Source organism: Globicephala melas, chromosome 3 (genome assembly GCF_963455315.2).
Source record: "Globicephala melas chromosome 3, mGloMel1.2, whole genome shotgun sequence".
NCBI classification, from domain to species: domain Eukaryota; kingdom Metazoa; phylum Chordata; class Mammalia; order Artiodactyla; family Delphinidae; genus Globicephala; species Globicephala melas.
The window spans coordinates 115884894-115907663 of NC_083316.1; the positions used below are offsets into that span (position 1 = coordinate 115884894).

The 22770-nt window shown below is 38.1% G+C and overlaps 2 protein-coding genes across 2 annotated transcripts in view; one reads left to right on the top strand and one right to left on the bottom strand.

The window, feature by feature from the left end:
• On the top strand, positions 1-20658 carry PAIP2 (poly(A) binding protein interacting protein 2). Its single transcript, XM_030869467.2, has 4 exons — positions 1-153; positions 15634-15797; positions 17186-17365; positions 19657-20658. Exons 2-4 carry the CDS (start codon positions 15660-15662, stop codon positions 19711-19713), a joined length of 375 nt encoding a protein of 124 aa, XP_030725327.1. The 5' UTR covers positions 1-153; positions 15634-15659; the 3' UTR covers positions 19714-20658.
• Positions 18724-22770, bottom strand: part of SLC23A1 (solute carrier family 23 member 1) — a 12767-nt gene continuing 8720 nt past the window's right edge. Inside the window, exons 14-15 of the mRNA XM_030869461.2 lie at positions 22340-22606; positions 18724-19145 (exon numbers count right to left, since the gene is read on the bottom strand). Coding sequence (XP_030725321.2) covers positions 22359-22606 — 248 coding nt within the window. The 3' untranslated portion in view covers positions 18724-19145; positions 22340-22358. The remainder of the gene's footprint in view (positions 19146-22339; positions 22607-22770) is intronic.

Consider the following 22770-nt stretch of genomic DNA (forward strand, 5'->3'; position numbering starts at 1 on the left):
AAGTGAAGTCACTTCCGGGCTGGGGTGTTTGTTTGGACTGGAGAAGGGAGGCGGCGGGCGAAGCGCGCGTCGAGCGGGGTAGCGGCGCTGCCTGTGGAGATCCGCGGAGGCCGACCGGATTCGTTGGCTGCCGTCCCCGCTGCCGTGCACTGGGTGAGGGGTTCTCTCGGGCGGAGCGGCGAGAAGGGTGCGGCGGCCCGGCGGTGGAGGGGCAGCACCTCGGCGACGGCTGAGGGGCCTAGAGGGTCCCCTGGGTTGTTGGCTACCAAGCCTGTATGGCCCCCATTGTTCCTTGCCTCTTCCAGCCGAGTCTGAGGGATGATCTTGGACCGACTTAGTCTCTTTCTTCTCTGAGAAATGGCCGTCGCTTTTTTCTCATTGTCATTATTATGGTTTGGATCTCGCAGCTCTCTATCCGGGTCCTCGGTGGCGCGCGAGGGTTGCTGGGATAGCACTTTCTCGCGTGCTCCCCCTCCAATCGCTTCACCCACCCTCCGATACCCTTTTCCCCTGCCCCCCACTGCCGCCTCGGCAACAAAGCTCATTGTTTCTCCCCACTTTACGCCTGCGCGTCGCCACGCGCAGCCCCTACTTGCTGCGCTTGCGCGTTCCTCCAGAAGCTTGGGTGGGGGAAGAGAAAGGGGCGGAGGGACTGGCGGGCTGGCGATAGTCCTAGGGGAGCATTCTGTAACCGTCCATGAGCCTGTACCTTTCTGATGATCCCCTTTCTCCGGTTTCTTCGCCTTCCCCTGACCCTTATTTTTAGTTACATTGTATTCCGTGCTCGGGATAGGAGGGCCTTTGGAGTACTGGCAGCTCCTACTCCAGGACTGTTTTGAACCAGATGAACCCATCCAATTCACATTCTTTTGATTTTGGTTATCTCACTTTTTAATTTCTACTACTGTGCTTATTCTCTCCCACCATCAAAAATATATGGCTTCTGGTAAAGTTGTTTGTTTCAAAACATTTGTTGAAGCAGTCAGCAATGGTATTCTCTAGTAACTGCAAAAGGTGGCCTTTTCTGCTTCCTTTTGTTGTCTTATTTTCCCTGATTTTGCAACCCCATCATCTTACAGAAACCGCAAACTCTAGAAAGAATTTGGATTCCAGTATGCCGTGGGATGAGGTCTAACAGCTGACAGCTTTTGACATTTCAACAGAAGACAGATTCCCATTTTGCATGTGCTGGTTAATCTTGTTAACCTGATAGCATAATTTGTCACAATTTGCCTTTGAGCAGTTGGTCGGGTGTTGGTTTGCCTTTGAAATTTCGTGGGCTGCAGGTTATGTTTGCAAATAAGGGTCTCTCAGGGTTTTTAATGAGATTCCTAGTGTTTGCTGTTTTGTGCTTCTCTTTCTGGTTTGTGAGAGGATATTTGGGGCAAATTAGTCTGTTTATATTACAGAACTTAATTGTGAACTTGAACAGAGCTTAATTTTTTCTCACAAATAAGTGTCTATGATAAAAAGATAGGTAACCCCCCCCAAAAAAGTATAGCCTCCTTATCTGTTTCTTTCAGGGATGGGAGCTAAGTGAGTTTCATATTTATTATTAACCTGTGAAATACGCAGGGTAAGTTTTTTTTTTTAATACAAATTTTAAAATATTTATTTATTTTTGGCTGTGTTGGGTCTTCGTTGCTGTGCGCGGGCTTTCTCTAGTTGCCACGAGTGGAGGCTACTCTTTGTTGTGCTGTGCAGGCTTCAGTAGTTATGGCATGTGGGCTCAGTAGTTGTGGCTCACGGGCTTAGTTGCTTCGCAACATGTGGGTTCTTCCCGGACCAGGGCTTGAATCCCTGTCCCTTCATTGGCAGGCGGATTCTTAACCACTGTGCGACCAGGGAAGCCCTAGGCAGAGTAAGTTTTATCCTGCCCATTTGGAAATCAGGAAAATAGAAACTTGAGAGATTATTTTATTAGGCACATATTTCCATAGCACTTAGTAATGCCAGGCATTGTTCGAAGTACTTTTACAAGTCTTTAATCTTTCATGTCTGTAGGCAGTAAGTACTACTGTAAAATGTAGATTATAAATGAGAAATGTGAAGTAACTTGCCCAGTGTTACATAGCTAATAAAAGCTGGAATTCAAATCCAAATACTCCAGAGATTATGTGCTCTTAACCACTATAGTGTGTTGCCTGGGATTTAGTAGTATATCCAAGGTACTCTAGGTGGTTAGTGGCATATCTGGGACTTGAATCAATGCAAGGTTAAAGTTGTCCAAGTTGTCATCTTTGTGATCTGGATCACCCTGTTGCACAGATGCATTAATAGTTTGTATATGTTACAGCCTGAGGTTCAGTTCCAATAACTCAATCTTTTTTCTTAATGTCTTCATCGTTTAGAGTGGTGCTGTCCAGTAAGATAGCTACTAAGCACATGTCTGTTGAGCACCTGAAATGTAGCAAGTGCAACTGAAGAACTAAAATTTTAATTGTATTGAATTAAATTTAAATAGCCACATGTACCTGGTGGCTACCACATTGGATAGTGTGGGTTTATTTGAATTGCCTTTGCTTTTTATTTTTTGTATCAGTTTTTATAAATAAGGATGGTATTTCTGATGTGCTTTGAGCTTTTATCAGCAGTGTTGAGCCATCCTTACTCTGACCTGATCACCCTGGTTACACTACAGTTGAGATTAGGGTTATACTCTCTGGGACTTTTCTGTGACATTGTTTCACTCCTACAGATGTTTGGACCTATTATTTTTATTTATACAAATTTATATTTGCTCTAAGTGTTTAATAATACTATTATGTGCCAGGCTGTCTGCCTAGGTACAGATGGGGAACCTGAAACACAGAGAGGTTAAATAACTTGCCCATCGTCACATGGCTAGAAAGGTAGCCTTGTTCCAGAGCCCCTTTTTTGTTTTTTTAATTTTATTTTTATTTGTTTATTTTTGGTTGCGTTGGATCTTCGTTGTTGCGCGCGGGCTTTCTCTAGTTGCAGTGAGAGGGGACTACTCTTCCATTGTGGTGCGCAGGCTTCTCATTGCAGTGGCTTCTCTTGTTGCAGAGCACAGGCTCTAGGTACGCAGGTGCAGTAGTTGTGGCACACAGGCTCTAGACCGCAGGCTCAGTAGTTGTGGCGCACGGGCTTAGTTGCTCCGCGGCATGTGGTATCTTCCTGGACCAGGGATTGAACCTGTGTCCCCTGCATTGGCAGGTGGATTGTTAACTACTGCACCAGTAGGGAAATCCCAGAGCCCATGCTTTTAATCGTTCCTTTATACTGCCAAACATTAAAGCAAAATATTCAGCGCTGCTCACAGACTTCTGAATTAAATACAGAGGCTGATGCAGAAATTTCTTTATCTTCTCTAATTAAAATACATACGTATACAATATATATGTGTACAAATAAGGTTAAGGAGTCTACTGTAGTTCAAAGTAGAGTCCAGTGGAATAAGAAAAGGTGTTATGTCTGTCTGGTCAGTTTTTTTATTTTGGGGGGTTTTGGGTTTTTTTGGCCGTGCCACGGCTTGTGGGATCTTAGTTCCCTGACCAGGGATCAAACCCAGGCCCCCAGCAGTGGAACCCCGGAAGCCTAACCACTGGATCACCAGGGAATTCCCTGTGGAGTCAGTTTAATGAAAGAAGCGGAAAGAGAATCCTGTTTGAATTTTAATGAGAATTTTTTTTGAAGAGTTAATGTTTTTATTTTTTTATTACAGTTTTATTGAGATATAATTGAAATATAGCACTGTATAAGTTTAAGGTATACAGCATAATGATTTGATTTACATGTATCATGAAGTGTTTAATGAGAATTCTTAAGAAAGTAGGGGGAGACTTTCTAAAACTTAAAAGATTTCCATATTTTAAAATTTTGTAGGGACTATGAAAGGATGGACACTGCTGGAAACCAGTATGTGTAAGAGGCATTTCAGAAGGGAACAAAGAGCTGAAGTAAAGAGTTTGTAGATTTAAAGTGCCAGGCATCAGAAAAAACAGCTCTCACCTAACCAGAATCTGGCAAAATCTCTGAATTTAGGTGTTAGGCTCTCATATCAGGCGTGATGTAAACAGCATGTTTACAAAAGAAAGAAAATTCATTTTCTACAATAGTGAAAGTTGGAATATTCGTAGGTTATTGATAGAAAGGACAAGTCTAAATCTGTCCCACTTAATATTACTGTTCAAATATGAAAGCAAAAGACAGTTTCAGACATGAAGTAGCTTAGAAATTTATATCCTCAGGTAACCTTTTGAAGAAATATTAAGGCAAAATAAAGGTGTCAAGTTAGCGGAAGATGATTATATATATATATATCATATATATATATGATTATATATATATAAGGGAATACCTAATAGTGTAGATCTAACAGTGCTAAATTATTTCTACAAAACTCAGGATATGGGGTGGGGAGAGGAAGTGGGTAAGTAAAATCATCCTAAAGGTCTTGCTTTGTCTGGGAGCAGGGATTGGGTTGGATATATTGAAGAAGATAAAGCATTCTAAATGTCTTGAGTTGGTTTGAGGGTGTATAGAGTATTTTTTTAATTGATAGGAAACTGTTCAAACTAATTTCACAATAGATATAAGTCAAATCATTGTGCTGTACACCTTAAACTTCTACAGTGCTGTATGTCAGTTATATCTCAAAACTGGGGGGAAAAAACCAACTGAAATTCCACAGTAGTTTGTAAGTTACAGAAAATAAATCAAGTATTTTTTTTAATCTGCTTAAAATAGTAAAGTAAACATTACAGGAATAGAATGTAAAAAGAAGCTATAAGAAAGCTAAATATGAAGTTACAATGAAAGACAATACCAAGCATCAGTTACAAAAATGTTAATTCCCTGTGAGACAGATCCTCAGACTGGGTCAAGTAATCTAGCTGTTATAGTACAGGACTTGAATATATTGCTTTCAGAATTTAACAGGTAAAGTTTAAAAAAAAGAAAGAAAAAAAAGATCAGCCTAATATATATGCATCATTTTTTTATGTAAGAAATAGAAATCACAACAACAAGGTCCTAGTGTATAGCACAGGGAACTATATTCAATATATGTGAAACCATATGGAAAAGAATATAAAAAAAGAATGTGTATGTGTATAACTGAGTCACTTTGCTGTACAGCAGAGATTGGTACAACATTGTAAATCAACTATACTTCACTTTTAAAAATTCACAGAAAACAAAAGAAATGGAAGTTACACATTTTTCTCTTTAGGCCCAAGGAACATTTTGCAAAAATCATTAGTTGCCTGCAAACAAAACTGTAATAAATTCCCAAAAGTGAAGGTTTTCTGGCTGCATTTTATAACATAATAAAACTAGAAATCAGGCATCAAAAGGTAACCAAAAGAACCTTAACCACTTGGAAATTAAGAACATTCTTCTGAATAATCTCTGGCTTATTATAAATTAAATAATTTGTAGTTACCTAAAGTTGGTTAACTGTATTCTATATTAAAATTTCTAGGGAAAATTCATAGATATAAAATTTTTGTGAAAGCTTGAAAATAAACATTTGTCAACTTGAAAAACAAAGAGCAACAAATTGAAGTTATGTAAAAAGGAAGGGAAAAATAATGTGAGAAAAGTAAAATTAATAAAATAAACAAAAAATAAGTAGAAAAGATCAATAAAACCAAAAGCAAGAGTTTTGTTTATTAAAGTTGAATTTTTAAATAGGTAATCCATTCCCAAAAAAAGATATAAAAAATATCCTTAGCCATCTAGTTCTCCTCCCTGTAGGTAACCAGTATTCTCAGTTTTGTTTTTAGCAGCTCTTACTGACCTATAGTTCACATACCATGCAATTCATCCATTTGAAGTGTATAGTAGAGTAGTTTTTAATATATTGCCAGAGTTGTGCATCGATCACCACAGTCAATTTTAGAACATTTTCATTACCCCAAAAAGAAATCTTGTTCCCATCACCTGTCATACAATATGTGTTCCTTGGTGACTAGCTTCTTTCATTTAGGATATTTTCAGTATTCATCCATTTATCAAGTGGTGGACCTTTGGGTTTTATCCACTTTTTGGCTATTAAGAATAATATTTCTATGAACATTTGTGTGTATAAGTTTTTATGTAGACATATTTGTTTTTCTCTTGGGTATATACTTAGGAGTGGAATTGCTGAGTTATAAGGTAATTCTGTGTTTAATCTTTTGGGGAACTGCCAGACTGTTTTCCAGAGCAGCTGCACCATTTTAACATTCCCACTGGCAGTGAATGAGCATTCCATTTCTCCACATTTTCACTAATATAAAGTGGTATCTCGTGGTTTTGATTTGCATTTTCCCTGAAGGTTAAGGATGTTGAGCATCTTTTCATGTGTTTATTGGCCTTTGGAGAACTGTCTATTCAGATCCTTTGCGCATTTTTAAATTGGTTGTTTTGGGGACTTCCCTGGCGGTCCAGTGGTTAAGACTTCACCTTCCAATGGTGGGGGGGGGGGCGGGGGGGCGAGTGCGAGTTCGATCCCTGGTTAGGGAGCTAAGATCCCACATGCCTCCCGGCCAAAAAACCAAAACATAGAACAGAAGCGATATTGTAACAAATTCAATAAAGACTTTAAAAAATGGTCCACCTCAAAAAAAATCTTAAATTGGTTGGTTGTCCTTTTATTATTGAGTTGTAATAGTTCTTTATATATTCTAGATATAGTTCCCTTATCAGATACAATTTCCTTCTCAGTTTGTTTTCTGTCTTTCTAGAGATTCTATGCATTTGCAAATTGTGAACACACACCTTTTTTTTTATATATATGAAGAGTTTATTACACTTGCTGTTCTGCAAATTGCAAAGTTGGAATTTTTTTTTCCTACGATAGATCCCTGGTAGGCCTAATCGAGGAAAAGAGGAACGTAGTCAAATTAGCTATGAAATAGGAGAAATTAGATAGTTTCTATTATAACAAAATTGAAATTATGGAGAAATAAAATTTTAGTGAAATAAAAATGACCATAGTTAACCAGAGAGGTAGAAAACCTGAATAGACGAATCAAAACAAAAAAAACAAAATTAAAGGTTGTTAATAATGTACTAGTTTAAAAAGTACCAAGCCCTTATAATTTTTGATTCATTTGTCTTCAGGGATCCCATAATTCTTGTTATTCAAATGATTCCTTAATATAACGATGGGAAGTTTCTAGTTCATTTGTTTGAAAACTATTTTCTGTAGAGTTCTAGCAATCTGGGTTTGCAGTTATTTTCTTTCAGTGTGGTCTTTTGCTTTTCATTATTGTTGAAAAGCAGCTGGTTTTTCTCATTCTTTTTTGAAAATAATGTCTTTTTGGGTTTTAGAATTCTCTTTGATATTCTGCAGTTTGATATATCTTGCTTTTTATTTATCTTACTTTGAGATTCTTGGGCTCCTTAAACATGTTGGTTGATTGCTTTCATCAAATATGCAATATTCAGATCCTGCCTCTGCCCTATGTTTCTTCTTTTCTTCTTCAGGAATTCGATAGTTGTCACTCTGCCCTCTATATTGTTTGAACCCTCTTTTGTATGTTCTATCTTTTTATCTTTTTGCTGTTTTCTGGATACTTTCTTTTGTTTTTCAATTCTGTTGTATCTAATCTGCTGCAAGACTTATTACATTTTTGTTTATGTTGTGATTTCTGTATATCTAGAAGTTTTATTTGGCTCTTTTCCAAATCTACTATGCACTTTTTATATTTTGCTGCTTTGTGAAGATATTTTCAAGCTTGATACGTAATGATCATTTTTGTCATCTGCCACATGGGTCTGATTATGCTTTCTATAAATTGCACTGATCTTGCGTGTTGTATCTTGCTTTTTCCTTCTGGATTTAGTTATCTTTCATTTTGAACTCTTCTTTGGCCTTGAAAAATCATTTTTGGAGGTCCTTAAGTCCTAGCATGAAGATGCCTTCCTCCCAAGGAGTTTTACATTTGCTTTTGCCAGGCACTGGCACTAGAGACACTACCAAGTCAGGACAACTTCATACTCATTACATGACTTGGGATGTTCTGGACCTCCCAGGTGATGAATTTATTCCTCCTATCCACAGGAGGACCAACCACAGTCACAGTGTCTGTGTTCCTTTCCACCTTTTCCTTTTGATTTGCTTGGTGGGGAGTGGGAGTTGCTTTTGGTTCACCCTTACCCTGAGCCTATAGCCCTTTAGGGTCCCAGCTTAGAGTGGGGAGGATCTTCTCTTCAGTTTTCCACCTTGACCTTTATGCCTTTTGCCCCATGAAGCATCCAAGGTCAACCCAAAGAAGGCTAATGGGCAAAAGTCCTCAGTGCAAAGGCAGCTTCAGTGTTTAAAAGTTCCACTTTGCTCTCTGAATTCCCACTTTACTTACTCTTCAACACTTGAGTGCTTTTAAATGTTTCTTTAAGACTATGGCATCCAACACTTTCAGTTTGCAATGGGAAGACTGGTCCAAATAATCTAGCCCACCATTATTGGTAAAAAGAAGTCCTGATTCATTTATTTTATTTATTTATTTATTTTTTGCGGTACGCGGGCCTCTCACTGTTGTGGCCTCTCCCGTTGCGGAGCACAGGCTCCGGACGCGCAGGCTCAGCGGCCATGGCTCACGGGCCCAGCCGCTCCGCGGCATGTGGGATCTTCCCGGACCAGGGCACGAACCCGTGTCCCCTGCATCGGCAGGCGGACTCTCAACCACTGCGCCACCAGGGAAGCCCTAAGCTGCAAATTTTTAATAAAATTCCAGTCAGACTCCTATGGAAAAATTATTCTAAAGTTCGTATGAAGAATAAAAGTGCAAGATTTCCCCCCCAAAGAAAGTTGAGATGGGAGTTGTGCTACTGCGTATTTAAACTTACTGAAAGGCTCCTGTAATCAGAAGAGTAAAATACTGTGCTGAAATATTTGAGGATGAAAGGTCATAATGTCTGCAACTTATCAGATGGTTAAGCAAAAAAAATTGTACAGAGAAAACAACTGTGGCAAAATGTTAACAGTTGATGAATCTAGATGAAAGGTACAAATGTTTATTGTACTATTATTATGACTTTTCTGTAAGTTTAAAATTCTTTAAAATAAAAGTTGGAGATAAAACAGTATACATACAATACACTGTCATGCAACAAAGAATCTAGAAACCGTGTAAGTGGGAATTTGATTATGATAAACATCAGGAACAAGCTTTCATTAAATAATGAATGATGTGTTCATATGGAAAAGTATAGATCTTTCACATCATACTCAAAGAAATGCTCACACGAGTTAAAGATCTAAATGTAAAAAAAAGAAACTATAAAAATACTGAGAGAAAATAAAGGAAATATAACCTCAAGGTAGGAAAAGACTTATTACTAAGCAAGATAAGCATATCCCAGGAGCTGTAGAGGAAAACAGATTCTTTTTAAGCCCATCTGTTTGCAAAAGTAAAATGCTATGTTGCTTATGTAGAGAACTGTTTAGTATGCAGAGAAATGGGAGCACTCAGTGTATTATAGGAATGTACATTACCATAATATTTTTGGCAAATAATCTGTCTTCTCTTAAAGCTATAAGTGCACACGGCCTTTGACCCAGTTATTCCCACTTACCAGAATGTATCCCACAGAAAGCTCAGATAGAAAAGGATATGTGTACAAGGGTGATCAAAGCAGGATTGTTTGTAATGAAAAAACTGGAAAAGTAAATGCATCAAAGGGGGAATTGTTGAGTAATTGGTGCTGTATCAATTAAAAAGTAAAGTGGGGGGCTTCTCTGGTGGCGCGGTGGTTGAGAGTCCGCCTGCCGATGCAGGGGACACGGGTTCGTGCCCCGGTCCGGGAAGATCCCGCATGCCGTGGAGCGGCTGGGCCCGTGGGCCATGACCGCTGAGCCTGCGCGTCCAGAGCCTGTGCTCCGCAACGGGAGAGGCCACAGCAGTGAGAGGCCCGCATACTGCAAAAAAAAAAAAAAAAAAAAAAGTAAAGTGTATTTCTACATGTTGACTAGTAAGTATATTTCATGTAATATATTTAGCATGATTCTGTAAAATATATAAATCCTTTATGTGTGTTTCTGTAAGCAAAGAGATATGAAAGGACACATACTAAGCTGTTAACATTGATTACCTCTGAGTAGGATTGGAGATCAAAAGGAAAAAACTTAAATACACTTAGGACCTGTTTTGTACATTTAACTTCTTTTTTTTTTTTTTTTTGGCTGTGTTGGGTCTTCGTTGTTGTGCGCAGGCTTTCTCTAGTTGTGGCGAGTGGGGGCTCCTCTTCGTTGCGGTGCACGGCTTATTGTCGTGGCTTCTCTTGTTGCGGAGCATGGGCTCTAGGCACGCAGGCTCTAGAGCACGGGTTTAGTTGCTCCGCGGCATGTGGGATCCTCCTGGGCCAGGGCTCAAACCCGTGTCCCCTGAATTGGCAGGCAGATTCTTAACCACTGAGCCACCAGGGAAGCCCTAACCTTTTTTTTTAAGTAGGGTGTACTTTGTATATGTACATTTCTTTCACTTTAATGCTTCTTTTTTCAACAAGATGTCCTAACTATGTACAAAATTTTTTAAATGATTATTGAAAACACTGTAAGATGATACATTGCTGTTTTACTATTTTGTAATTTTTGTTTAGGAAAATCTTAACTATATGTAGTCTAACAACTACTAGATATTTTATATTAGTAATTTAATATAGCGTGTTCTGAGTTAGTATTACTGTGTTATTTTAAAAATCCTTTTATGAGAGTAAGGCTAAAAAATTATTTGAATTACATTTTCTGATAATTTTAGGATTTTAAAGCATAATAAACATTTGAAGTAAATATGAACATTAAAAAATTGTGGGGAAATTACTGGCTTTCTCAGTTCATTTCTGCCAGTTTTAAAGTGGTTTGGATTGAAGCATGAACAAAGATAAGATAGCAACAGATTGGTATGGTTTAATTACCAGATTTTTTTTTTAACTGTATTTGTCGAGTTATTATCTACATTGTGCCCTCAGACATCACTCAAGCAAATTAGGTGCTTCTGTTGTATTTCTAGTAGTTCCTCTTTTAGTTTTGGTTGGTTTTGCTCTAGAGAAAAACTTTTTCTCAGCCACAAGAGACTAATATATATCGATTTGAGTTCATTGACTCTTGGAGTCTTGAAGCTGCTTCTTTGGGGCTGCCTCTGAATGGGATGATGATACACCCCAGCAATACACCTTTCACTGTATATTTTTTTGGTGGTTTTCCTAGTGGTTACCCTGGGAATTACAACTAACATCTTAGTTTGTAACAAGTATGAACTAATAACAATTTAGTTTCATATAGAGAAAAAGAGTTATAAAGCAAAACATTATTAGTGACTTTTGTATTTACCTATGTAGTTACCATTGTTTATTTCTTTGGATGAATTCAAGTTAATGCTAGTATTCTTTTGTTTCAACGTGAAGGACTCACTTTAGGTTTTCCTGTAGGACAGGTCTATTGGTGATGAATAAGCTCTCACTTTTTTACTTATCTGGGAATGTCTTAGTCTTTTTTTTTAGTCACTTTGTATATGTTTTCCTACTGCCTTCTGGCCTGTGGTTTCTGATGTGAAATCAGCTATTAATCTTATTTTGAAGATGCTCTCTTTGACTTTCAATAACTTGATTACAGTGTGTCTCGGTGTGGATTGCTTTGAGTTTATCCTGCTTGGAGTTTGTTCAGCTTCTTGGATGTGTAGACTAACATAGATTTCATCAAGTTGGAGGAGTTTGGGGCCATTATTTCTTCAAATACTCTTTCTCTTCTCCTTCTGGGACTCCCATTATGCATATGTTGGTACATGTAGCAGTGTCCTACTGGTCTCTGAGGTTCTGTTCATTTTTCTTCATTATTTTCTCTTTCTGTTTCTCAGGCTGAATAATCTCAGTTGACTTACCAAGTTTGCTTATTCTTTCCCTGCTCAAATCTGCTATAAACCCTCAAGTAGAATTTTCATTTATTGTACTTTTCATCTCCAGAATTTCTACTTGGCTTCTTTTTATAATTTGTCTCTATTGACATTTGCTATTTGATGGTGATATTTGCTATTTTTATGGTTTCCTTTAGTTCTTTGTACGTGGTTTCCTTTGGCTCTCTGGACATTTAAAACACGTGATTTAAAAGTCTTTGCCTAATAAGCCTAATGTCTGGGCTTCCTCAGGGACATTTCCTATTAATTTCTTTTTTTCCTGTTTATAGGCCATACTATTTTATTTTTTTGCATGCCTTATAATTTTTGTTGAAAACTGAACATTGTGACTATTATATGGCAACTCTGGAAATCATATTCTCCCCTCTCCCCAGGATGGTTGTTCTGCTTGTTCTGTTATTTGTTTAGTGACCTTTCTGAAATAATTTTGTAAAAGCTTGTATTATTTTTTGTGTGGCCATTGAAGTCTGTCCCATTAGCTTAGTTGTCAGCTAGTTCTTTTCTTTTTTAAAAAATTTATTTATTTTTAATTAGTTTTGGCTGCATTGGGTCTTTGTTGCTGCACGCAGGCTTTCTCTAGTTGCAGCGAGCAGGGGCTATTCATTGCGGTGCGCAGGCTTCTCATTGCAGTGGCTTCTCTTGTTGTGGAGCACAGGCTCTAGGTGTGCAGGCTTCAGTAGTTGTGGCTTGCAGGCTTTAGAGCACAGGCTCAGTAGTTGTGGTGCACGGCTTAGTTGCTCCGCGGCAAGTGGGATCTTCCCGGACCAGGGATCAAACCCGTGTCCCCTGCATTTGCAGGCGTATTCTTAACCACTGTGCCACCAGGGAAGTCCCAGCTAGTTATTTTCAAGAGATGTCCTTTAATACCCCTAAGCAAAAAATAAAACTCTCCCAGTCTTGGCAGATGGGTTTTTGTGTATGCCGAGGTACACCTTTAACACTTGGGCAGTTTACAGCTCTTTCTTAACCTTCGTTTTATGTGCAGAGCCTGACGCCTGAAAAGTGTAGGGCCTTGTTAGTTGTTTTCTGAGCGTGCTGTCAGCACTGGGCATGCCCATGGCCTTTTAGGTTTCCCAGAATATGCAGGAGCTTTTCAAAGCCTTTATTCCCAAAGCATCTCCTTCACCAGCCTTTCCTCCAAGGCTTTTTGCCCCAACTGTTATTCTTTGCAGGCATTGGCTACTACATTTGCCTTTAACTGCTTTTGACAAATGCCAATTTAAAATTGTAAATTTTATGGTATTTGAACTATATACTCAATTTTTTAAAATAGCAAAACACACGACACAATCTAAAGAGTGTGGTCTAAGAAGGATCAAGAACAGGTCATAGAAGAAAATTTAAAATCTGATACAATACCTTATATTAGAACACCTTGTACTCAGTAATTGTAGGTCTGTCAGCGTTCTGAAAGTAAATGATCCTTACCCCTCTGGCTTTTCACTTGGCTAACTGTATCAGAAATCTGGTCAGCAGTTGTTCCTTCCTCAGCTATCTTAAGGTTTAAGGTTAGTGCCCAGGCTCCAGTTGATTTTTACTGGTTCCAATTATGATTTGTTTCCCAAATATTACTTGACAGCGAAATTTCATTTACTGTCCTTCATAGACTCTTTCACTGGGATCTATACCAAAGCCACGGGTTGTTTGTTGAGGTGATAATCGGCAAAAAGCTGACCTAGAGACATGTCAAATGCAGGGATTGGGCCCTTTAGGCTAAGCACTATTTATATTTTATTTGTTACTGGTTGGCATCAAACAAGCAGGGAGGGAGTCCCTTGAGATTCTCAGACTATAGAATTTGCTGATGCAGATTTTTCATTGTTTCATTGTTATGCTCGTGAAATGTATGGAGAATACTTTTTTCTTTTAAAAAAATTGCGTTTATATATAGATAATACTTTAGTCACCAGAAGCACATTCAAACACAAGTTAGTAGTATTTCTAGTACATGTCTCACACGTATAATTGCTACTTAACTATTCAATTCTACTTGAATATCCTGTACTCTGTGCTAAACATGATTTTTATTTGCTGTTTTTAACTAAAGATATAAGTCACTTATTAATATTGTGGTCTTCTGAAACGTAGGATTTAATGGGCACGAGTTGGGATAGGACACATGTTGGGAAAATAATAATGTAAAGCTGTTATAAATTGGGGTGTCTTTGAATATAGTTTAATGATCAGTTCATATGCAGAGTAAACAAAGTTCCATCCAGTTGCAAAGCAGGATTGACCCCCTGCTTTTCATAATATTTGAGTCTAATCTAAAATGTAATTTGTTTAAAGATGAGCATATAAATGTTTGGTAGCCTTGACATATAAGAATGAGTAATTTTCTAAAAAAAAAAAAGTAATCTTTAGAGGAACTGATTGCTCTCTAGTCGAAACTTGTTATCAAAATAAGGGGGTTTATTTAATCCAAGATTAATGATAAATAAAAATATCAAAGATATCCATCATCTGTTTTCTGTCATGTCTGCTTTCACAGTGCTACACTTTCTTAACCCACATCATGTTTTCTTTCTACCCACAGCCTAGCCCATAAATTTCAGTCTGTCTCTGCCTTTCTTTCATATACATACAACAATGAATAAGTAAGGCAGAAGTTCTCAGTAATTTTTAATTCAGGACTTCCTAACAATTGAAAATGCTACCACCATGATGACTGTTCTCATTCGTATTCAGTCTTGGGGGAAATGCATATGTGTGCCAGGATAGGACCCCCTACCACAGCTTAGAGACTAAATTCATGTTATATGAACAGCTATAAGTTTTATTATCCTTAGGTTTTCCTAAGGATAAGTACATAAAATGAATGTAAAGGGCCAGGCAACATACCTAGAGCAAGTCTTTCCCTGAACCTTACCCAAAGGAAAAAAGTATTTCCAGTAGAAGATTTTAGTTTTAGTATTTTATTTGATTATAAGTTTAAGAAGGCCTGAAGAAGTTTTTTTTTTTTTTTTTTTAACTCTATTAGGTATGCTATTTCCTTCCTTTGGCACAAGTCACACTAATGTTTGGATTTATGTACAAGTGACTCTTGCTTTATGTAAACCCATTTTTTAGCAAGTTTAGAGTCAGTGAATTGGTAGACTATTGTAGAATCTGAAACTTTATGCTTCGAACTTTTAGCCTGCAACATATCAGCTAGGTTAGATCATGTTATCACCTGTTGAGTAGAGTATAAGAAACCACATCTACTGTATGAGATTAGATGCCTGATACTTACTGTGCAGTGGGAAAATCCAGACATGGAGGAACTCAACATGGACCCAAAGATAAAGCAAATAGAGAATGGGCTATGAAGTCGAGAGAGCCAGAGCTGTACCTTGCGACTAAGGAAATAGGAGTTATTAAAAGTTTGTTAGTTTTCACTTCCAGTCTCTGGGCTTTTTAATAACAATTTTAAAAAGTAGAATTTGCTTTTCATAAAGTCTCTTGATGATTTAAGTCTTCCAAACCATGCTTGTTTTATAAAGCACAGAATATCCAATTTAAAAAAAATTGGATGGTTTGGGGATTCCATTTAAGCAATTGATTGCCTTTGTTTACTGTTATTAGAAAACATTAGATGAATCTAGGCTATTCTCAGCTATTTCTTAAACATTAAAATCATTTAGGAGGAAAAGCTTTCCAATTGCTGTGTTTATCATGTGCATTAATATATCATGTACATCTAATACCTAATCATGATGGCTGGTTATAATAGATGCTCACTAAGAACTGAAAGAATGACTGACTAGATTAACTGTATTGTTCTTCCTTTAAGGTTAAAGACTATATCTAACACCAACCATGAAAGATCCAAGTCGCAGCAGTACTAGCCCAAGCATCATCAATGAAGATGTGATTATTAACGGTCATTCTCATGAAGATGACAATCCATTTGCAGAGTACATGTGGATGGAAAATGAAGAGGAATTCAACAGACAAGTTAGTTTTGTGTATAAACATGCTCTTTTATTGTAGCCTATGACAGCTGTCATATAATATAAATGTACTTTTCCCTGAAATGCATTTTTCACCTGGTCCCTTATATATGAAATACATGGATTTATGTGCTACCACTCCTATTTTAGTTGGATGCTGATACTACCAGGTTTAACTGCTCATTGAAATAACCTAAGGAGCTTTTTTCGGGGTCCCACCCAGAGATTCTGATTCAGAAGGATTTAGGGTGGAGCCTGGGAAACGTGTCTTTTAAAAGCTCCCAGGTGGTTCCAGTGAGCAATTAGGTTTGGGAACCACTACCTTACACCAGTCAGATTGTTCTACTGCAGTGAAAGTCAAGAGAGCTGGAATCAGGAGCAAATAGGCACAGGTACTGGGGTACAGATTGTACTGTTTTTCATGTAAGGTTCTCATTCTGATCAGCCTCAAAATCTGACACCACTGTTTTTTTTTAGAGAACTCTCATATATTGATAGATGTCTTTTATTCCCATATTTCTGGTACCTGTTTCTACCTTTCATCTAGTTTCTCTCTGATCCTGGCTTTGATAATTAGTAGCCAGCTTGATTTCACCATATCCAGTTATATATATTCAAGAGTAAAGCAATGTAGTCTTATTTCAGTGAGAATGTTTAGTTGCTGACCCTACCCTCCAAATAATTTTATTTATTTATTTATTTTAAATTTTGGCTGTGTTGGGTCTTCGTTGCTGCATGAGGGCTTTTTCTAGTTGCGGTGAGCGGGGGCTACTCTTTGTTGCGGTGCGCGGGCTTCTCGTTGAGGTGACTTCTCCTGTTGCGGAGCACGGGCTCTAGGTGTGCGGATGTCAGTAGTTGTGGTGCGAGGGCTCAGTAGTTGTGGCTCACATGCTCTAGAGTGCAGGCTTAGTAGTTGTGGCACACAGGCTTAGTTGCTCCGTGGCACGTGGGATCTTCCCGGACCAGGGCTCAAACCCATGTCCCCTGCATTGGCAGGTGGATTCTTAACCACTGTGCCACCAGGGAAGTCCTACCCAAAGATTTTTTTTCCAGTCATTTTTGAGTGGGTTTAGGGTTTGTATAGTTTTAGAAGTATCACAGGTAATTCTGATACACATTCCTCCATGAGAACACTTCTTTGTTACTTCTTCCCCGCCACCCTCAGTGGAAAAAAAAGAATATTCTGCTGTGACAAGTAAAGACATAGCAAAACCCTAAACAGATCTTTCCAGGTCTTATGGAAAAGATTTTTTTTTCCTTAGCACAGAAGCAAAGGAGGAAGGTATGACATTATGTTGTTAAATGGTTTAGTTCAAGATTCTTTAAGCCTTTTCTAGTGATTTCATCTTACCAAGTATGCTATAAATTACCCTTTATTTATTATAAATCCAGATAGAAGAGGAGTTATGGGAAGAAGAATTTATTGAACGCTGTTTCCAAGAAATGCTGGAAGAAGAAGAGGAACATGAGTGGTTTATTCCAGCTCGAGATCTCCCACAAACTATGGACCAAATCCAAGACCAATTTAATGACCTTGTTATCAGTGATGGCTCTTCCCTGGAAGATCTTGTGGTAAAGAGTTATTTTTTCATCTTTTTAAAACCTAGCTCATCTCTCCCATAAGTGGAAAAGCTAGCAACCATCTGTTTAAGAAGAGTTCTACATCTCTTCCCCTTCAGAAATTCTGCTGCTTCTTACTATGGAAGCAGAGGCCTCCTGGTCTTACTTATGATAAGGAGTGACTTCTGGCAACACTCTGGAGGTAGCCTGAGACTACTAACAGACTTCTTGCCACTGCTTTTAGATAATGATAACTATGTTGCCCTAGGAAATGTCTTAAAGCATTAATTCAAAAGGGAGTACACAGGATGTTCATGTGACTTGCCTATGCAAAAGTAGCTTGATGGAGAGGTTTTGCTCTTTAATTGTCTTAAATATTTGGTGAAATTACAAATTTTTTCTGAAAGATAAAATTTGAGGTTTTTTTTCCTGACCCAGGATTTTCATTGAGTTACCCCTAACTCCATTTGGAACTATGATAAGGACTTTTACATGCTCTTGGCAGAAAAGGAACACAAATCTTTTTATATTTTTAGTTATTCTCAGTGTCTCATTGCTGATAGTTTATTTGTAGTGAAAAGTTTTTTCACGAATTTTGATAACTAAGCATCAGTACTAGAGTAAAACCTAATGATTCGTTTGCTAAAATTAAGATAAAATAATTTAAAGTCAGAATGTTAAATTTTCTTTCCATATGGACAGTCTGTCTAGTTGCTTCTACAAGATGGTTCTCTGGAATTTACCCCTAGACTCTGAAGTAATTTTTGCAGTTGTCTTCTGTTCACTGTGCAGTGATTTCCTAACCTGGCTGTATGTCATAATTACCTATGAAGCATTACAAAAATTTTCTCAGCAACATCCCAGACCTGCAGAATCAGTCATCTAGGCATGTTAATTTTTTAAAAGCACTCCCAGAGGATACCGCCAGCCCGCCCTATCAGGCATTTGGAAACCATTTTTCTAAAGGGCTGTATAGAGAACACTGAAATTTACTTGTGGTATAGCTTTTGTTGCAGTAAATGACACTAACCCAATTAAGCAGATACATGATCTGAATAGTCTGTTGGGATATGCTTGCTTATGGCTACACATTAGGCACTCCACAAATAATCCTGGTTGCTCTGCGGAGGGAAGCCCTTTGCTGGGCATAATGTATAACTTTAACTGGACCCAGCATCTTTTCATTGTCTAGAAACTGGTTTGTTTGACTCAAGTCCATTTGAGGTTAATTCCTTCTCATTCTTTTGTAGCTGCCAAAAGATTGGACATTCAAGAACACTGCTTTTTAAATTTAAACCTCACACTTTTAAAGTTTAGATATATTTCCCTTGAGAGAAGGGAATGGTTGTATATAAATTATGAAACTTAAATTATTGCTCCAACATGTTGTTTAATATGCTTTGGTCTTGAAGTAAGTGATATTGGGGGCTCAGATTCAATCTGAAATCCTGCCAGCATGCCTACCATTTCAGGCCCTGGAATCGTCCTGGTTTCTTTTTTTCTTGATCAACTTGCATTCAGAGATGTGGTAGAGGAAAATTTCCAGCCATTCCCTATATGCTGACACATCTGCTTAGGAAAGTAAAGATTTAGAAATACAAAATAATGGTGGTACAAGTCTCTCACGCTCTTAGAGGCTTTGGCCCAGTCTTCCCCTAACTGATGCAAAAATGAAGTCCCAGAGAGTGACTTATCCAGGCCTATATAAGAAGTTAGTTAGCAGAGCTGGGATTCCAACTTAGGTCTTCTGACTCCCCATGCAGTTTTCTTTTCCTCTTATATACCATGCTACCTGTGGGAATTAGAATACAGCAGTTGTAGAAAGAGGACTCCATATTTTCAAGGAGCATCATAAAGTAAAATTAATCTGTAAATCATTCCCCAATCACTTTTATCATCATTTCAACACTTGTTTAGTGTTTTTGCATATTATGAAACTGTTTAAATAGCAAGTCAAGTATCATAGTTAAACGAACAGAATTCCGTGTTCTGAGACACTCCTTTAGTTGATGTGAAGTTAGTGAGTTTCTGATTACACTTAAGCAAATTTAATTTCAATTTCTACTTTCTCTTTAGAAAGTTGATAAAATTTGGTATAATATACGTAGCTTACATCTGGTTCCTCCTTTCCCTGCTGTGGATTTTATTTTTTTTTTTACTTAAGTTTGACCTTACAATCTGAATTCTTGCCTTTGTCTTATATTTTTGGAAGATGTTTTTGCATGTGGATCTGGGTTGAATGCTTCTGAGTATCTGAAGCTTATCTGTTAATGAACTTGCTTTTTTATGTACTTATTTTCCAGATCAAGAGCAATCTGAATCCAAATGCAAAGGAGTTTGTTCCTGGGGTGAAGTACTGAAATATTTGAGTAGACGGGGCCCTCTTTTGGTGGATGTAGCACAATTTCCACACTGTGAAGGCAGTATTAGAAGACTTAATTGTAAAAGCTCTCTCTTGTCACTGTGTTACACTTATGCATTGCCAAAGTTTTGTTAGTCTTGCATGCTTAATAAAAGTGCTGAGACTGTTATTAAGTAAAAAGCTGTCAAACATTTACTGAAAATAGAATTGGCCCCATGGCTTGATGTGAAGACAGTGAGGAAAGAAGCACCAGTCAAGTTGTGTCAAAGCACCAAATTAAATGACCTCTAAATCTTAGTGAATTGTCCTTTTTGAGACTAAACTGGTCCCTTAAGGTTAACTGATACTTGTTAATGTCTAAATTTTTTTAAATGAGTAAATTTAAGTTCTAGTAGTTAATTTCTCAGTTCAGACTTAAATTTGCATTTGTCCCCATCAGAAAGAATCTCCTTTTTCTGATGAAGGCTTGTTAGTTAATTTGAAATAATTTTTTATAAACAAGTATGTCTTAGGTTCACTACCTTAGTAACCAAAGTCCTGGCTTTTATGGTATGTTATCATGTAAGAAATATTGAATTCTCCTAATGTTACATCTGAGAAAGTATGTGATTTGAGAACTACATCCTCTTCTAAGGAGTCATTGCATCAAAGCTATACCTGTGTAAAGTCTAACATTTGACCAACCCATAATCCAATTGAACAAAGAAATTGTAACCTGTGATTTGAGTGGTGCTTTTCCTTGCTTTGTTAACTATCACTACAATAGTCTGCAGCACAACTTTTCTTTTAACAAAGCTAGAACAGTTTTGGCTTCTTAAACTTCTTATTTGGGTAGGTTAAGCTGCCATACGTGTTCAGTGTGAATAGTGTTTAAGTTGAAAATATTGTAAAAAAATTATATTTTTTCAAAAATATTTAAAAAAATAAATAATAGTAGAACTGAGCAGATGGTTGTGTTTATTGGTGCTGGAATACAGACTCTCCAGTGGTGATACTTCCTTCAGCGTGGGCTCAGTCCCTCAGGACAGCCCTGCTGGCAAGATTTGCTGAGAGAGCAGGCTTTATTATTATATTCCATAGTGTCGAGTATGTTGTTATATAAGTGTCTGTCCAAAATACAGCAGTAAAATAAATCCCATAGCCCCTTCCGTAGCCCACCTTGATCACCTCAGGCTGCAGTGTCAAGGCAATTAAATATATCCATGTTAAGAAACATTCTGGCTGGCCAGCATAATGGTAACCTTACTGTAGTCTAACCTTCATTGAGTTTTGCCCTTCACAAACCATTGCTGTTCTGATTGGACTGGTTTTCTATTTTGATTCACCTGGACCTTCCCCTTTTTCACCCTCACAAGCTAATTAATAATAGGTTTGTGGCTAATATTTATTTGGGATAGGCTGTCAAACCAACTAGCAATTTCCTGGTTCCACATACAATTCTGCCCCACGGCCCTACTCAGTCGTTGATAATGTCCTCTGTGTTCTTCTTGAGCTTGGAGGGCTCAAGATTAAGAAGGCCATCTAGTCAGTTCTGGGTCACATTCTTCCTAGGGTCCTTTGGTGTGCGTACCTGTGCCTGGTGTTTTTTAATAGCTACCTTACTAAGCTAATAAACAGGTTTTTTTAAGATGCTGAAGCAGACGATCCTGCTTGGCTTTCATTCTTTTTGGAGCCATAATACCACCAGTCCCCTCTGTACTCTAACAGCTCAGTACCACAAGTGGCACAGCAGGCTGCCAAGTATGAGGGTTACAGATCACTTCTCTGAGCCTGGACGGGGGCAAATGAGTTCATTTCCACATACTGCCGAATTATCATCATGCAGTATAATTAGAGGTTATAAACTTGAATTAGAGAGGCATTGTAACCTAATGTTTAAGAGCAAAGACTAGCCTATCTCAGGATTGTGTGATTAGTTAATACACATCAAGTACTTAAGACAATCCCTGGTACATAGAAAGTTCTATTTAAGTGACTTATTACAATTAAGGAGTTATCTAAGCTAAGCTCTCACTTTGTTGGAACTTGTCTGAGGCAATGTGCACATTAAAACCACTTTGATTTTTTTTTAAGGGCTTGAAACACATTATTACCCCATCTGGGCCTATGTGGCATAGTTTTAGGGTAACTGAAGTCATGCTGTTTCGTAGGGGTTTTATCTTATTACAACTATTTAAACAAGGCACCTTATGTGAGAGGATTTTTCCTATTCTTATGCTATGTCAGTTACTTCTCAACCTTTTCTATGTCATAAAGTGTAATTTATCATACTGGAGTGTAAGGATGAGGCTGCCTGTAGCTAGAGTTTATGGCTCATGGGCTCCAGTTGACCCAGTATCAGCCCAGATAACCAAAGGCCAAAGGGATCAATACTTCAGTATACTTGTAACCTCCTACAAGGTTACTGGCCCACACCTGTTGGGAAGTTCCACTGTCACTATAAAATGGCTAAGGAGTTCCACATATGTATATTGACTTTTTACCCAGTATGCCTTCTGATTGAAAATATTCAAATAGGTCACAGAAATGGAAACTGAGTACTTTGTTTTCTCTTTGGTTAAAGCATAAGAATGTTGTGATTTTTCAACCCTCCCACAAAAGCCATAGACTAACAGACATCCTACCTTTCCTGGGCGCAGTTTTTCAGATCTTGGTGCACACAGACCCAGTTTCTGTATTTTGTGGGGTATCTTCTGGAACTGGAAGCTGGTCTTTTGACCTTGAAGAAAATCCTTTGAAGACTGGGCAGATAGGAATGTATTTCAGAAAGGCAATTCTTTTTACCATGCTCATCCCGATGGGAAAGTCATAGCTCTTCAGGCTGGTAGACATCTCACTGTTGGCATGGGCCCCAGCTTTCCACTGTATCAGACCTCGTTCCTCTGGGCTTCCTGGAAGAGGACAGTGGGGTCACTTACCAGAGCCAGCAATCCTCTGCTACCTCCCCTTCCCATAACCTAGCCATAAGGTAGACTTCTGGAGTTGTCTTGATTCTCAATTCTCTGGTCCTGAAAAGTTGAATCTGTGATATCTCAGCTCTTAACTTGGCTGGAGC

Excerpts from the sequence above, each read along its gene's own strand:
- PAIP2 (XM_030869467.2), top strand. The coding sequence starts at position 15,660 with ATGAAAGATCCAAGTCGCAGCAGTACTAGCCCAAGCATCATCAATGAA. Across the intron at positions 15,798-17,185 it reads AAGAGGAATTCAACAGACAA|ATAGAAGAGGAGTTATGGGA; the intron begins GTTAGTTTTGTG and ends TTATAAATCCAG. Across the intron at positions 17,366-19,656 it reads CTTCCCTGGAAGATCTTGTG|ATCAAGAGCAATCTGAATCC; the intron begins GTAAAGAGTTAT and ends CTTATTTTCCAG.